Here is a 17,512-nt window from a genome sequence, read left to right as displayed (position 1 = left end):
GAGTGAGGTTGATGTTCTGGAGCATGTTGACATTAAGGGAGAGGAGGTGTTGGAGTTGTTAAAATACATTAGGATGGATAAGTCTCCAGGGCCTGACGGAATATTCCCCAGACTGCTCCACGAGGGGAGGGAAGAGATTGCTGAGCCTCTGGCTAGGATCTTTACGTCCTCGTTGTCCACGGGAATGGTACCGGAGGAGTGGAGGGAGGCGAATGTTGTCTCCTTGTTCAAAAAAGGTAGTAGGGATAGTCTGGGTAATTATAGACCAGTGAGCCTTACGTCTGTGGTGGGAAAGCTGTTGGAAAAGATTCTTAGAGATAGGTTCTGTGGGTATTTGAGAAACGTGGTCTGTTCAGAGACAGTCAGCATGGCTTTGTGAAGGGCAGATCATGTCTAACAAGCCTGATAGAGTTCTTTGAGGAAGTGACCAGGCATATAGATGAGGGTAGTGCAGTGGATGTGATCTACATGGATTTTAGTAAGGCATTTGACAAGGTTCCACACAGTAGGCTTATTCAGAAAGTCAGAAGGCATGGGGTCCAGGGAAGTTTGGCCAGGAAGATTCAGAATTGGCTTGCCTGCAGAAAGCAGAGGGTCTTGGTGGAGGGAGTACATTTGGATTGGATTTGGATTGACTAGTGGTGTCTCACAAGGATCGGTTCTGGGACCTCTACTTTTCATGATTTTTATTAACGACCTGGATGTAGGGGTAGAAGGGTGGGTTGGCAAGTTTGCAGACGACAAAAAGGTTGGTGGTGTTGTAGATAGTGTAGAGGATTATCGAAGATTGCAGAGAGACATTGATAGGATGCAGAAGTGCACTGAGAAGTGGCAGATGGAGTTCAACCCGGAGAAGTGTGAGGTGGTACATTTTGGAAGGACAAACTCCAAGGCAGCGTACAAAGTAAATGGCAGGATACTTGGAAGTGTGGAGGAGCAGAGGGATCTGGGGGTACATGACTACAGATCCCTGGAAGTTGCCTCACAGGTAGATATGGTAGTTAAAAAAGCTTATGGAGTGTTAGCTTTCATAAGTCGAGGGATAGAATTTAAGAGTCGCGGGGTAATGATGCAGCCCTATAAAACTCTGGTTAAACCAGTACTGTGTCCAGTTCTGGTCGCTTCACTATAGGAAGGATGTGGAAGCATTGGAAAGAGTACAGAGGAGATTTACCAGGATGCTGCCTGGTTTAGAGAGTATGGATTATGATCAGCGATTAAGGGAGCTAGGGCTTTACTCTTTGGAGAGAAGGAGGATGAGAGGAGACATGATAGAGGTATACAAGATATTAAGAGGAATAGATAGAGTGGACAGCCAGTGCCTCTTCCCCAGGGCACCACTGCTCAATACAAGAGGACATGGCTTTAAGGTATGGTGTGGGAAGTTCAAGGGGGATATTAGAGGAAGGTTTTTTACTCAGAGAGTGGTTGGTGCGTGGAATGCACTGCCTGAGTCAGTGGTGGAGGCAGATACGCTAGTAAAGTTTAAGAGATTACTAGACAGGTATATGGAGGAATTTAAGGTGGGGGGTTATATGGGAGGCAGGGTTTAAGGATCAGCACAACATTGTGGGCTGAAGGGCCTGTACTGTGCTGTACTGTTCTATGTTCTATGAAAAACTGTAAGATTGGTCTGACTATTGGTTAGAATATTGGTACTCTGCACTGGCTGCCCATTGCCTTTCTCTCTCCTGATAATCACCCAGGTACCTGCCTCCTGTAACTTAGGGGTGATTTCTTCCTTGTAGCTCCTATCTACCTCCTTCTCAGTTTCCTATATGAACCAAAGGTCATTGAGCTGCAGTTCCAGTTCCTTAACATGTTCTCTGAGAAGCTGCAGCTTGATACACCTGGTGCAGATGTGGCTATATGAGAGGCTGGAGGTCTCCCATAATTCCCAGATCTCACACAAAAAACACAACACAGCCCCCTGGAGCCATTCTCCTTGCACTAGCTAAGCACTTACAGATGAAGACTGAAGAAAAAGAAACTTACAAGAAACTTACCTTGCCCAAGCCTGTTGAGCCAATGCTTCCCCATTCTAACACTGGTCCACTCCAGCAATGGCAGCTCCACTTGTGCCTGTCTTATTTTTGTTTGCCCTTGTTAACAAATCACAACTTGATTAAGCTGCTGGAAGAAAATGAAAGCTTTCTAGCACTCCTTTTGAAATGCCTAGCTCCAAACTGTGTGTAGCCTCCTCTCTCGATTTAATTGGGCTGCTGGAAAAAGCTGAAAGCCCGCAAATGTTCCTTCTTAGATCTCTCGCTTCAACCTGTATGTAGACTCCTCTCTCAATTTGATTGGGTTGCAGGGAAAAAAGGATACTCTCAATCAGGATACTTTCAACAGTGCATTTACATATAAAAGTCAATTAGGATACATGGTGACATGCCAAATCTCCTTAAGCTGGTAAGAAAGTAAAGGTGCTGGCATGCCTTGCTTCAGTATGCTGAGTCCAGGGCAGGTTAACCAAGTCCAGCAATTTGAAGCTGCTTCTTCTCAATCTCTTCCATACCTGTGAGAACTGTACATGGCCTTCTGACTTCCGAGATATCCCTTAACCGAGTTGACCTTCCTACTTGGGGTCCAATCCTTTGACTTTGGGTGAGTTGGATGTGCGTGCCCACTTGAAAAAGGGACAAACACTGCACACGACTGTAAACATCTGAGCAGGCATTCTAAAACATGGTGATGGGCTGCTTCTGTTGAATACTGTATTGTTGACAAAAGGAAATGTAGGGTGAATTTAAAAACAGAAACATGAGGAAATCTGCAGATGCTGGAATTTCAAGCAACACACATAAAAATTGCTGGTGAACGCAGCAGGCCAGGTAGGATCAGTCGAAGAGGTACAGTCGACGTTTCAGGCAATTTTTATGTGTGTTGCAGAGTGAATTGTTACTTTCATTTACATTGTTCTATTTTTTCCTTTTCCCTTGACAGTCCCTTATATTTGATGAAGTAGACTTGTCTGATGCAAGTGTTGCTGAATCAAGCACGAAAAACGTCAACAACAGCTTCACGGTATGATTTCACTCTTATCTTTACTCTTTGCATGTGATGGTGTGATTTGTGTTATTTTTGATTGCAGGGAGGTGCTGGCATGATCTTCAGAATATCATACTGTTTTCCAGATGCCTGGAGATCTGAAGATGTGATTTTGAGTCCCTGTCTAGCCAATGGAAAATTTAATTTCAAATAATTAAATAATTTGGAATACAATTACTTGAATTAGCATTGGTGACACTTCTCATTGTCCTCTCCCACTTTGGTTCATCTGTTTTCTCACCCTTTATCCTCTGTCTCTTAGTCTCCCTACATGTATCATTCAGCTGTCACAGTCTTTCAACTCCAGCCTCGCTCACCTCACCGACCTAGCTCTACTTGCCTGTCATCCTACTCCGCCCCTCAGTTCACCATTTGCTTCAGAACCCTTTTTTGACACTCCCTTTTTTCTCTTTCTACTAACTACCTTTTCTCCTTGGAGCGACAGAGGATGAGTGGTGACCTGATAGAGGTGTACAAGATAATGAGAGGCATTGATCGTGTGGATAGTCAGAGGCTTTTTCCCAGGGCTGAAACAGCTAGCATGAGAGGGCATAGTTTTAAGGTGCTTGGAAGCAGGTACAGAGGAGATGTCAGGGGTAAGTTTTTTACACAGGGTGGTGAGGACGTGGAATGGGCTGCCGGCGGCGGTGGTGGAGGCAGAAACAATAGGGCCTTTTAAGAGACTTCTAGTTGGCTACATGGAGCTTAGAAAAATAGAGAGCTATGGGTAAGCCTAGGTAGTTTTAAGGTAAGGACATGTTTGGCACAGCTTTGTGAGCCAAAGGGCCTGTAACTTTGATGTGTGTTGCTGTATTGTGCTGTAGGGTTTCTATGTTTCTATGTTACCTTGCCTCTCTGTTCTCAGTTCCAGTGCAGGGTTTTTATCAGAAATGTCAACAATTCTTTTCCCACCACAGGTACTGCCTGATATGTTGAGGTTTTGAAGCAGATTGTTTGTTGACTCTGATCCTATCTGAGACTAATTGTAAGAACCCATCTAGCTCAGTACTAGCCTTCGGGGAAGAAATATACCTTTCTTATCTGGGGTCTGATCTACATGGGACTTTAGATTCAGCAGTATAGTGGACTCTTGTCTTTTGAGATGGCCTTGAAAGACAGCTGATTCAGTGCTTAATTAAGGATGTATAATGAATGCTACTGAACACTTATTTAATTGTATTCCTTATCTAAGTCAGGGGGGAAGAGCTTGGCAAATTGTGGGTCAAGTGACAAGCTGTTGTTCCTGGAGCTCTGAAACAAAATGCGATGACTCACCAGGTCAGTAGCATCAATAGTAGAGAGAGATGGATGATGGTCATCTTGCTGGAGCACTGACTCTACTTCACTTTCCATGGGTTTTGCCTGATCTGTTAATGTTTTTAGCATCTTGTGTTCTTCATTGGCAAGTTGTTTCTTTGGAGGACTGGTGCCTTTCAACAATAGTCATCTTCAATTGACTTCCTACCTCCAGTTTATTTCTCTATGCAACTCTATTGATAGAGTTCTTAACTCCAAGTCAGTCATTGCTGAGTCAAGCCTCACTTCAGCACTAAATCTAGGTTGATATCATGGTGTGGACTTGATGGAATGTTGTCAGTAATACTGTCCTTTAGATGAGCTGCTAACACGCTTTTCTGCACATTCTTAGGATAATTTGAAATACTCCAGCAATTGTCAGAGTATACTGTTACCTGTTCTAAAATACACCACTAAAGAATCAGTTAATTTAGTCATTCACCTACTATAATTAGAAAGAGTTAGCTACAAGGGAGGTTGGATCAACTTGGATTGCTTCCACTGTCGTGAGGGAGGTGACAGGTTTGTAGAATTATGATTGGCACAGATAGGGTAGATAATCAGAATCTTTTCCCCAGGATACAAATGTCAAATACTAGGGGACATGACTTTAAAGTAAGAGGGGAAAGTTTAAAGGGGAAGTGTAATGCAAGTTCTTCATACAGAGAGTGATAGGTGCCTGAAATGAGCTGACAGGACTGGTGGTGCCGACAGACATGATAGTGGCATTTAGGTACATAAATGTGCAGGGATTGAGGGATATGGACAGGTTTAGTTTAATTTGTCATCTTTGTTGCTGTACACCTTGTAGACTGAAGGACTCGTTCTATATTCTGTATTTTGTTAGGTTCAATGTTGGATGCATTATCCCTTCCTAACCTGATAAATAAAATGTCCATTAAACATAAACCTCTGATTAGATCATGTAGGAGCATTATATCTCACAGTAAATGAGATTTTTCCGGGGATGAAAGGACTAACACATCAGGAGTGTTTGATGGCTCTGGGCCTGTACCTGTACTCACTGAAGTTTTGAAGAATGGGGAGTTGGGGGGGGTGGGGTGGGTGAAGAATCTCATTGAAACCTGTCAAATATCAAAAGGCCTCGTTAGAGTGGACATGGAGAGGATGTCTCCTACGTTTCAGGAGTCTAGTACCCAAGGGCACAGCCTCAGAGTAGAGTGATATTCCTTCAGAAAGAGAATTGGAGAAATTTCTTTAGCCAGAAGGTGGTGAATCAGTGAAATTCATTGCCCCAGACCGCTGTGGCAGCCATCTTAATGGCTGCATTTAAAGTGGGGATTGATAGGTTCTTGATTAGTAAGGGAATCATAGGTTACAGGGAGAAGGCAGAAGAATAGGATTGAGAGGGATATTATGGATTGACAGATAAGCCATGATGGAATGGTGGAGCAGACTCGATGGGCCAAATAGCATAATTCTGCTCCTATGTCTTATGGTCTCATGGTCTTGCATTCAATTAAGCAGATTTTTCTCTCTAATGTGAAATGAAAAGAGAAAATGTAGGGAGCTGGCCATAGATCTAGCAACCTCTGTGGAGAGAGAAGCTGTAACCTTTCATCGCAACCCATGTTTAAAATGAATCTTCTGCGGGGAGCAATATCTCTTCATGCTAATCCCCTTCAAAATACTTCTGATTGACATCCATGACATCTTGTGACCTCACATCTAAGTTTGGATTGTTTTGCCTGTGGAAGTCAAGGCCACAGTCACACCCAGCTTCAAGATCTAATGTCTCCTACATCCAGGACTTTGCTGCTCACTGTTACCATAGGAAGGTCTCCTAAGCCCCATCATAAAAAGAAGCCGTTGTCCACATTCCTTTCAACTCAATGGAAGATGCAGAACAGTCACAAGAATTTTCTAGCATTGCAGACTTGCCAAAAGAGCAAGGATTTATAAACAGTGCTCACAGAGAATCTCGTCTAATAGATGCCTCACTGGCAATCTCCTGCCATGAACCTGGAAGTTCTGCTTTAGCCCCTTACCAGAGAACGTTACTCCTCAAGATACCATATCAATCAGACTCCACAAAACCATTTGACCTCCTGGGGTCATCAAAACTCCTACAAAACCACATTGACTGCGTTCCTCTTTTCGTTATAGCACGCATTTTTGAACAGCAACACCCTCCAGTAGCTGGAAGAGTACTGCTTTTAAAGTGCACATATTCCTTCATGGGCTGGTACCAAGATCGCTGATACAAGGCTGAATCCCAACAAATGCAAGGTCTTGAAATGCCTGTAGAATATGAGACACTGACATTTTATAGAGGGAAACCCAATGACCTTGTCTTGTATATCTCTTAATTAAAGACAGTGATCTTTATGGGACTGTTAAAAGCAGTATTAGGATGACACATACTGCTGTCTTAATGCTATTAAAGAGTAGTAAAGCAGTTTCTAGTTTTATATCTTTTAATCCCCTAGATCTGCTGATTGATTTGCATATGAATGACAGTAGACATTGTGAACTCTCCAGTATTTTTCCATTAAGTGTAGTCCAGTATCCAAAGAACCAACCAAACAATTCAGACCAAATGTCCATTGTGTTTGTGATGGTGTACATGTTGTATAGTAACCTTCTGAGTTTGAGAGACGTACTTAAAGGTACTTTTTGCCTGATCATTTACTCTTCCTGCTTCTTCAGAGTGGGTAGACTCCTTGAAGCAGTTGGAATGAAACTACTTGATGGCCCAACAAACTGCCGTGTAAATGTTAATTTACAAGAAGTTTTACATCTTGTTCACATCACATAACAGTTTAATGGACCAGATGTGGTTCTGTTATTTTTCACTTATTGAAAAGAAATGACCAATACTATAATTACTATTTATCTTTCGTATGTCATTACATCTATTCAGTTATCCTTTTAATGTTTAATAAACCTGCAAAGCAGTTCTTGGTTCTAAGCCTCTCTCTAGTAAAGCATGTGTCTTTGTTAAGTTGAGGAACACCACGTGAAGGCATATAATGTCAGCAGTGAACTGAAGTACAGTGATGATAATTCCAAGTTTATTTCTCAAGTCATCTGGAAACAAGCCCATGGTCCAGATTGATAGGGCAATGCAGTGCTGAGAGGGTGCTGCAGTGCCAGGGATTATTTGAATGAGTTGCTGGGGGAGATTGTCTGACCTGTTAATGAAAATGTTCAATATTCAAAGTAAATGTATTATTAAAGTACATACATGTTACCATACACAACCCTGAGATTTGTTTTGTTGTGGGCGTTCACAGTAGATACAAGAAAGACAATAGAATAATTGAAAGATCATACACAACAGGGTGGACAGACACCCAATGTGCAAAAGACAAAAAACTGCGGAAATACAAATAGAAACAGAGGAAAAAGAAATATAATAATAATAAAATTTACACAACAGCCAGATAAAAAGATATATTTTCTTTAAGGAAAACAGGATTCAGCACTCCACATGAGCATATGCAATTCCGATGAGAAGTACACACTACTAAACTTAAATGAAAGCAAAACCCAGAAAAATGAAGAAATTATCACTACAGAAGATGTTAACTAATGGAAGAATATGACCCTCCATGGAAGATATCAACACGATCTGAGCAGACAAGATGTCAACCAGGAAGCGTTGAATGCTTGGCTCAGAGTTGGAGACATCTGTTTTCAGAAACAGATGGGTTCCTTGTAGCAACACAGGACTATGTGGTTAACACAAGAAAATTATCAAGTATATATGTAATAAAAGACCAACAAATTCAAGACGATAAATGCAGAAAATGACAATTGAAACCAGAAACGATCCAATACATTACAGGATCCTATAGCAGTTTAGCTCAGTCTGACACAGACACATTCAAATGGCAAGCACTATTCACCAGAAACACACACAAAAAATGCTGGTGAACGCAGCAGGCCAGGCAGCATCTATCTAAAAAGGTGCAGTCGACGTTTCAGGCCGAGACTCTTTGTCAGGACTAACTGAAAGAAGAGATAGTAAGAGATCTTTACTATCTCTTCTTTCAGTTAGTCCTGACGAAGGGTCTCGGCCCGAAACGTCGACTGTACCTCTTCCTATAGATGCTGCTTGGCCTGCTGTGTTCACCAGCAATTTTCATGTGTGTTGCTTGAATTTCCAGCATCTGCAGATTTCCTCGTGTTTGCATTATTCACCAGAATCTTGCTTTAAAATATAAACTCATAAAAAATATCATAACTTATTATAAATACATGCTGGATCCAGTTTTAGAGTCAGAGTCCTACGAATTATATTATGACTGATCCATTATTACAGATAGGACAATCCTTAATAACCATCCAAGATATAATATTACAGGATAAACAAGCAAGAATAACTTGCTTAATAGATATAGCCATTCCAAACACACTTAACATACATATATCAATAAGTGAAAAACACCAGAAATATGCCAAATTAAAAGAGGAAATTGAAAGACTGTGGAACATGAACAGGGTATACATTGTCCCAATAGTAATATCTACAACTGGTATCATCCCAAAGTCACTACAGAATTGCATTAAACAATTAGGCCTACACAGCAATATTTATGTAAATCTCCAGAAAGTCACAATACTAAACACCACTAGAATAATCTGAAAGTTCCTAACATTTGAGAAATGAGTGTGCTTGGCTATGCCCATGCTCTGGTTTTATCAGTGTGAACTGAGAAAAAAAAACATAAATAAGTGATAAACATCAAGTACATGATGAAGAGTCCTTGACAGTAAGTCCATAGGTTGTGGGAACAGGTTAGTAATGGGGTGAGTGAAATTATCCCCTCTGGTTCAAGAGCCTGATGGTTGAGGGGTAATAACTGTTCTTGAATTGAGTCATTTGGGTCCTGAGGCTTCTGTACCTCCTTCCTTATGGCAGCATCAGAAGAGAACATGAGCTGGATGGTGGGGGCCCTTGATGATGGATGCTGCTTTCGTCCAACAGTGCTCCTTGTAGATGTGCTCAATGGTGGGATGGGCTTTACCTGTGATGGACTGGGTTGTATCCACTACTTTTTGTAGGCTTTTCTGTTCAAAGGCGTTAGTGTTTCCATACTAGGCTACGATGCAACTCAGCTCCTTAGTCTTACTGAGTTTGAGAGATGTTGTGACACCACTCAGCCAGATTTTGAATCTCCCTCCTATGTGCTGATCACCACTGCCACCAGTTTTGATTCGGCCAACGACAGTGGTGTTTTCAGCAAATTTGAATATGGCATTAGAGCTGTGCTTAGCCTCACAGTCATAAGTGCAAGCAATAAGTAACAGTACTTGTTTAAAAGGAAGTTATATTTCTATAATCAAGACTAAAAATGTTGAAAAACATCCACTAGGTCAGAAAACATCTGTTCAGAGAAGGACATGTTCTTTTCTTCATATGTGTTCTAAATCTGCTGAATATTCAGCTCCATTTTCTATATTTATTTCAGCTTTCCAATAGCTGCAATAATTTTCTATCATTTGGCTGTACAGTATATCCCTGTTTCACAGAGCATTCATTTATATATGGAAGGTGAAATAAATTCATAGAAATTTGGAAATGTATTTATCTTTCTTTGAAGTATAGTTCCATAACCATTTGTAAAAATATGAATAAAATATTTAATAAAGTTGCAGTACTTAAGGACAAACTTGGAAGTCTGTTAGTTATCCAATTCTTGGGGGAGTTGTTTGTTCTTCCTGGACAATGGACAAATACAGTTGGAATAGTAGCAGGAATAGTCCTAATTCACTCACAAGTCAGCAAACGACAAAGGAAATACTGATTTTCCTGTGCAAAAATTATTTCATGACAGTTAATCTTGATTTTGACTTTTAGTAATTTCATCAACTTAATTTGACACTGCAATTTGAAATGTTTTTACGATACCTTTTAGGAGTTACGTAATCTTGAAAAGGGTACGTCTAAAAAGATTACAGAAAGGTTTGAAAGATCAAAGCAAGGTAACATAGCTTTAAGAAATCGTGCACCTTAATGGCTTTTAATAAGAAACAAATCCCATCCTGCAATGGGTAAAAGACAGTATTTTTTGAGGAGAGAAGTTTGTGCAGTTGAAGGGAGGTGGGGATTGTGAATTTAAGTTTGTGGGAAAGTCATTCTTCGTGCTGTTTGCTGTTTTGCTGAACAATTAAACACGTTGTGCCTTAACTATTGTCAAGCTGTGGTTCTAATTGATTACTAAATATCGAACCTTCGTCAACTTTTTACTCCTTTGAGACAACTTAATTTGTGTTCCCTGTTGTTTATTCAGCTTCACTTGCCCCATCTTTGGAATGTTCCACAACCAATAGACTCACTCTCAAGGGCTCTTCATCTCATGTACTCAATATTTATTGCTTGCTTATTTATTTATTTATTTATGTATGTATGTATGTATGTATGTATGTATTTGAACAGTTTTTCTTTTGTCTTTTACACACTGGTTGAACATCCAAGTTGCTGCAATGTTTCATTGATACTATTATGGTTATTATTTTGTTATGGATTTATTATGCCATATGAAAATTAATCTCTGTTATACAGTATATGGTGCCATATATGTACTTTGATAAGAAGTTTACCTTGAGCTTTGTTTTCTTATCTCGATATGATTTAAGCCTTTTTAAAATTCCATTTGTTTTTGTGTTCTAACTTGCACCAGTTCAATTCATTCAGAAACTCTGTGTTTATTCAGGCTGATTGGAGTTTCTCTTTTCAACAAAAATTGATCTCTGTAACATCTTCCAGCCCTTTAAATAGCTGAACATCAGGTAACCAATGCTCAGATAATCATTTGGGAAATAGTGCTGCCTTCTCTGGAGCGTTTTCTTCTAAAACCTCCACATTCCCAGCCCACTTAGAGTCCTGGACTCATAGAGCACTATAGCACCGAAACATGCACTTTGGCTTATGTAGTCTGTGCTGACCTTCTACCTTCTCTCTTAGGTGTACAAGAAAGACTGCTTGAGTCAATGTGTGCATCTGCCATTTATTGCCCCACAGAATTAGTTCCTTTTCATGTTGACTTTTACTTTTTTTCCCAGTCTCTTCCCATCATCATCTGTGCCACATCTGGCCCTGTTCTCCACTTTTTCCAGTTACTGGGCTGTGCCCATGTTATTTTCACCAGTGATCACCCTTCCAGGGTGATTTGAGGAAATCTGCCTTGAATAGACTCAACCTCCCCACCTGTCCACTGCTACTGCATGTTTTCACATTGAATAAGATCTTCTTTAATCAACTGATGGCCTCCGAATAAAACATAGAAGTGAATGGAGTTATGCTGTGGCAACCCAAATGGTTCAAGTTATGTCTATCTCATTCTGCGATGTGTTGGCCATTCTTTCTTTCACCCCAATTTTGGACCCTTTCATCACTAATGTTTTGCCTTATTGATGACTGCTTGTGCTGCGTAATCCTCTTGCATTGAATTTGAAAGCTTCATCATCTTTGTAGCCAATTCTACCCTAACATTATCTTAATATGGTCTCTTCCTGGCCTACCCCTCCTCAACTTCACTGCTCTGCTTTAGGGTTAGCTAGTAATGTATGTCCAGTTTCTTCACTGATATCTACTTTGATTATACTTCCACCCAGCTTTGTCAATATTTCATTCTTCATTTTGTTCCATATCTCTTGTGGTCTTATCCTTTCTCTCACATAAAACCAGAAGAGGATTCCTATTGCCTATCTTGCAATGGATCATCTTGCTTAATTTCAGACATCTCCTATGTTTACACAATTTGATATTCCTAAAATTCTTCATCCTTTGTTGTCAGTCTTCTGAAGGGATCTTTCCCAATGAAATGATTTGATTGTTTCCACCAATATCCAAGCTTCTTCCAAGGCAGGGAGATGGCACCTATTTTGTTTCCCCCTTTCCATCATGCAGGTCTAGGTGTAATTCTGTCTAGGTATAATGATAATTTACCATCTACCTCTTCCAATTTAATATACTGGATTCACCATACACAATGTCTATTTCTCTGCAAATCAAATACAGACCATGTGCTTCCTTTGCATAATACCCCAAATTGGAATTTACCATAATTTTAATTCTCCATCTTGCCCTGCTCTGACCACTTTTTTCCTTAGTCTCCTATACTCTTCTAAGGAAGCTCATCCTGTTCTGTTTTGCAACAACTTAGCTCTTCAGATGCATCACAAAACTCTGTAACTTTGGATAAGCTGTTTTGTTGTATTTTCATTCTTAAAGCTTTCTTCTTTTTGATAATTTCAGATGAATATTCCATTTCTCCTGGTTGACTTGTGTTATTTATTAATCCTTTTCATGCTCTCTTTTAATCACTCTACTTTTGCCCTTTTTGTAGCGCTTTACTTTTGTTCTCTCCTCCTCTTCCCCTACAATCCCCACTTTTCACACTCCTGGTGTAAGGTCATTGACCTTAGCCATTAACTTTTTTTTCACGCCACAGATGCCGCCTACCCTGCTGTATGCTTCCATCATTTTTTATATCTGTAATTCTCTAAGATCTTTGCAACTCCAGTTTCAGTCTTATGAATAATTTCATAGTTATATTGTGATATATCTCTGCCACCTTGGCCAAAAGCTCTAGAATTTCCTCCTTTAGCATGCATCAAAGTCATTTTATGTATTTGTATTTATTGTGTTTTTTAAATTTTCTTTATCTTCTGTTATTTTATGCTGCATCTGATTTGGATTAACAGTTATTTTGATCACCTTTAGATTTGTGTACTGGAAATGACACTAAATAATCTTGAATCTTTAGTGACTGTGCTTTTCCACTCTTCCTTCATGTTGATGATCAGACTCTTCCTATCCAATGATCTCTTTGATGACCGTATAGTATCTTAATGTCAGGTAGTTTAGTATAGTAAAAGTGGCCAATAAATGCTTGTTACTGATTACAGGCTTGTTACTGATTACAGGTGTTGACTCGTTTGATAAAAGCTCAATCTGCAACTCCCTGTTTTAATGTGCACTGATCTGAAGTTGAAATATAATTCAGATTTCCAACTCTTACCAATCACAATATTTATTATATGGTTGGAAGCATTTGGCACCGGTGCTCAAGTTGCACTTTGCTGTTGATATTAACAATCTAGCCTCCAGAAGCAAGATTTATATTACACCATCATCATTGCACTCCTCTAGCTCTTCATGTATATAAACATGAAGATTAAAATATTTTAAAAAATGCACCAAACAGGATTTTGTATGACTTTTCAAAGGTCACTCTTGCTAGAAACTGTATTGTTTCAACACAGACATTTAAATCAATACATTTTGGAAAGTGTTGTCTGGAAATTGAGTTGATCGTTAAAAAATAGTCATTCCAGAGGGCAGAGCAATCAGCTCTGAATCAGAAAGTTGTGGATTCAAACACACAAGCACAAAATTTGGGAAAACCCTGTTTAGCGTACCAAAAGATTGTGTTATTGGAGTAGCAGCTTTTCAGATGAGACATTAAACTGATGCCCTATCAGACATAACAGAAATAAAACCTGTAGTTTGTTTTCATAACACGGGTTTATGGACCAAAAAAGAAATATGATGGCAAAGGGGAAGAAGTTGTTTAGAAGAACTAAATTGTTGAGTGTGTGTCTTTAGGCTTCTGTACTCCTTGATGGTAGTAATGCGAAGAAGGCATGCTCTGGATGGCGAGGGTATTGAGTGATGGATGCTGCATTCCCACAGCACCACCTCTTCAGGATGTCATTGGAGAATGCTGTATGCATGATTAAGCTGACTGAGTCTACAACACTCAGCAACCTCTTCTGATCCTGTGCGTTGGAGCTTTCCACATGAGGCTGTACTGCGACTCATCAGAATGCTTTCCATATGTCATCTCACCAAAGCCTTTTGTAACTTAAGTTTAAATTCTCTTTTGATTTTAAGGTGAAAGGGGAAAAATGTTAAAGTGATCTGAGAGGAAGTTTTCTCACACAGAGTTTGTTGGCTATGTGGAATGAGCTGTGGAAGGATGGTGTGGAGGCAGGCACAGTTACAATGTTTAAAAGACATTTCAACAGATGCAATATATGGGAAGAGAAAGATGATACAATTATGGGCCAAATGTGGGCCGATTGGATGGTCAGATGGATACATTGGCCAGTTTGGACAAATTGGGGCAAAGGATAACTGTATAACTCTATGACTGTAGTTGTTTGTTGCATTGGCAAACTAACATTTTGTGAACCATGCACAAGGACATTCTGATCCTTCTGTATCTCAGAGATCTGCAGTCCCTCAACTCACCAATGTTTCTTGTTTTCCTGCCAAAATGGGCAATTTTACATTTTCCCTTTTATATGCTCCATTTGCCAGTTCTTTGCCCACTGATTTAACTCTCTATCCCTTTGTAAGCTCCTTATGTAGTGTCCTGCCAATTCCTGTGCCATTGGCAAAGTTAAGGCTGATTTATACTTCTGCATAGTAGCCTACGCAAGTGGCCTAAGCCGCTGTGAGCATTTATACTTGTGCGTTGGTGTGTCTGCGTCGCTCGGCAATTCACTGCCAAAATGCTAGCTGGCGTTGGGGGTTACTATGCCACTATGTTGAGTTTCTTCATGTTGAACCTCAACACAAAAAAACTCAAACTTCAAACAATGGTGACTGAAACTGAAGGAGGGTGAATCTTCTGTGCCTGTCCGGCCACTGAGAGACATGGATGAGGAAGTGCATTTCAAATATTTTCGGATGTCAGCAGGTAGATTTGACAATTTGGTTCATCGTCTCCAACCATTTACTTCGCATCAGTGTACGCATAGTATACTCAGAGACTGGCAATTACCATTCGAACTTTAGCTTCAGGTGGAAGTCAACAGGCTGTAGCAGCTAGCTACAAACTGGCGTCAAGCACAGGGTCCTTCATAATTTCGGAGGTCTGTAAAGCTTTATGGAAAGCATTGCAGCCAGAATTCCTTCCCTGCCCTTCAGTCCAATGGGAAGCTATTGCAGCGTAGGAGGAAATGCGATGCTACCAAGCAGACCAATCACAGTTGTTGCAGTTTGCGTTGCCGCAACGCGTAGTTACATTTTTGGAGAGGTGCGCGTCAGGGTATGGCGTAGGGTACGCGGCTACACCATACCTGCGGCGTCGATTTGACACAGAAGTATAAATTGGCCTTTAGCAACCATACCCTTCGTCCAAGTCACTTATTTAAGTTACACACACAGAATGCTGGAGGAACTCAGCAGGCCAAGCAGCGTCTATGGAAGAAAGTACAGTCGACGTTTTGAGCCGCGACCCTTCAGCAGGACTGGAGAGAAAAAAATGAGTTGATTTAAAAGGTGGGGGAGGGGAGAGAGAAACACAAGGTGATAGATGAAACTAGGAGAGGGAAAGAATGAAGTAAAAAGCTGGGAAGTTGATTGGTGAAAGAGATACAGGGCTGGAGAAGTGGAATCCAATAGAAGGGATCAGAATGCTATGGAAGAAAGAAAAGTGGGGAGAAGCACCAGAGGGAGGTGATACATGGGCAAGGAGATGAGGTGAGAGAGGGAAGAGGGGATAGGGGAATGGTGAAGGGATAGGGGGCATTACCAAAAGTTAGAGAAATTGATGTTCATGTCATCAGGTTGGAGCTAACCAGATGGAATATAAAGCATTGTTCCTCCAACCTGAGTGTGACCTCATTGCGACAGTAGAGGAGGCCATGGATTGAAATATGGGAATGGGAAGTGGAATTAAAATGGGGGCCAGTGGGAAATCCTGCCTCTGCTAGATAGAGTGTAGGTGCTCGGAGAAAAGGTCTACTGAAAGATCCCGTATTTTAAATTTTTTAAGTCTTTCAATTTATGTAAATGAGGTCCTGAACCGATTCTGATGCCACACTGCTCAGTACATTTGCTAAATTGAAACAGACCCACTGATACCTTTACTTTGTTTCTTATTATCCAGCCAATCTTCTATCCGCACACCAGTATGTTATCTTGTACTCCATGAGTTTTTATTTTCCACAATAATAAACAGAAGTGCCACCAAATTAAGTGCTTTCTGGAAATCTAAGTATTGTACAGACATTAGATCTCCTTTGTCCACAGCACATATCACTTTTTCAGACAACTCCAATAAAGCAAAATAAGTATTCAGTGTATTTTCAACCTACAGGAGTAGTTTTTACAATTAATGACATTGTCTCTTGAGTACACATAAAGTATTAAGGACGAGGAGTGTGTGACGATCTCAATTTTCACTTGGAAATTCATTGAATGAGAATTTATATAGAATAATATGAAAATTTTATTTGGCGTATTTGACCTTGACCAATGTTTGTGCTTTATACAAGCTTCTTTCCCACTTCACTTAACCTTACCAATTTTCTTTCTCACTATAAATACAGAATAGCTTTGGACACCTTTAACATGAAGTGTACACACGAGGAATTCTGCAGATGCTGGAAATTCAAGCAACACACATCAAAGTTGCTAGTTTGCTGGTGACCCAAAGGGTCTCGGCCCGAAACGTCGACTGTACCTCTTCCTAGAGATGCTACCTGGCCTGCTGCATTCACCAGCAACTTTGATGTGTTTAACATGGAGCGATCTTGTCTGCATCCACATTAAGAGATAATTTCAGAATTTTAATGGCTTGTATTATTGTCTAACCCACTTCATTTTCTTATTGCCAATTACCAATTGTTCTATGAATCTTCCTGAAAGACCTACGCCATCTGAAAACTTGTCATCCCTGTTTTAGTTTGGGCCAAGGTTGATACTTACCCTGACCTCTCCTAAACATTTCATGGCACAAATACTAACCAGTACTCATGATGGTAAGATCTGGAATCATTAGCAGAACCTCACTTTTTCAGGCCTTACATTATTATTATTATGTGCCGTGTTCTATGACGTGGACAATCATGGTCTTCCATCTGTCTTTTGCTTGTGATAATAGCTCCCTTTACACTGTTGTTCTTATTTTTTTTTCTATCCATGACCGTGTTTGTTCTTCTCAAATTTTTCTCAGAAGTGGTATGCTATTACCTTCTTCTGGACAGTGTCTTTACAACTTGGTGACCCCAGCCATTATCAATACTCTTCAGAGATGGTCTGCCTGACGTCAGTGTTCTCATAACCAGGATGTGATATACACCAGCTGCTCGTACGAACATCCACCACCTGCTCCCAAGGCATCACGTAACCCTGACCGGGGCTAAGCCGGTGCTACATCTTGCCCAAGGGTGACCTGCA

The 17,512-nt window shown here is 40.4% G+C and overlaps 1 protein-coding gene across 3 annotated transcripts in view; it reads left to right on the top strand.

The window, feature by feature from the left end:
• dgkh (diacylglycerol kinase, eta) overlaps positions 1–17,512 on the top strand; it is a 504,569-nt gene that overhangs the window by 230,346 nt on the left and 256,711 nt on the right. For all 3 annotated transcript variants that reach the window (XM_072260835.1, XM_072260834.1, XM_072260833.1), the window contains one exon: positions 2,947–3,027. In XM_072260835.1, coding sequence (XP_072116936.1) covers positions 2,947–3,027 — 81 coding nt within the window. The remainder of the gene's footprint in view (positions 1–2,946; positions 3,028–17,512) is intronic.

This window comes from Mobula birostris, chromosome 6 (genome assembly GCF_030028105.1).
Source record: "Mobula birostris isolate sMobBir1 chromosome 6, sMobBir1.hap1, whole genome shotgun sequence".
NCBI classification, from domain to species: domain Eukaryota; kingdom Metazoa; phylum Chordata; class Chondrichthyes; order Myliobatiformes; family Myliobatidae; genus Mobula; species Mobula birostris.
This window is presented reverse-complemented; position numbering and strand designations above follow the sequence as displayed.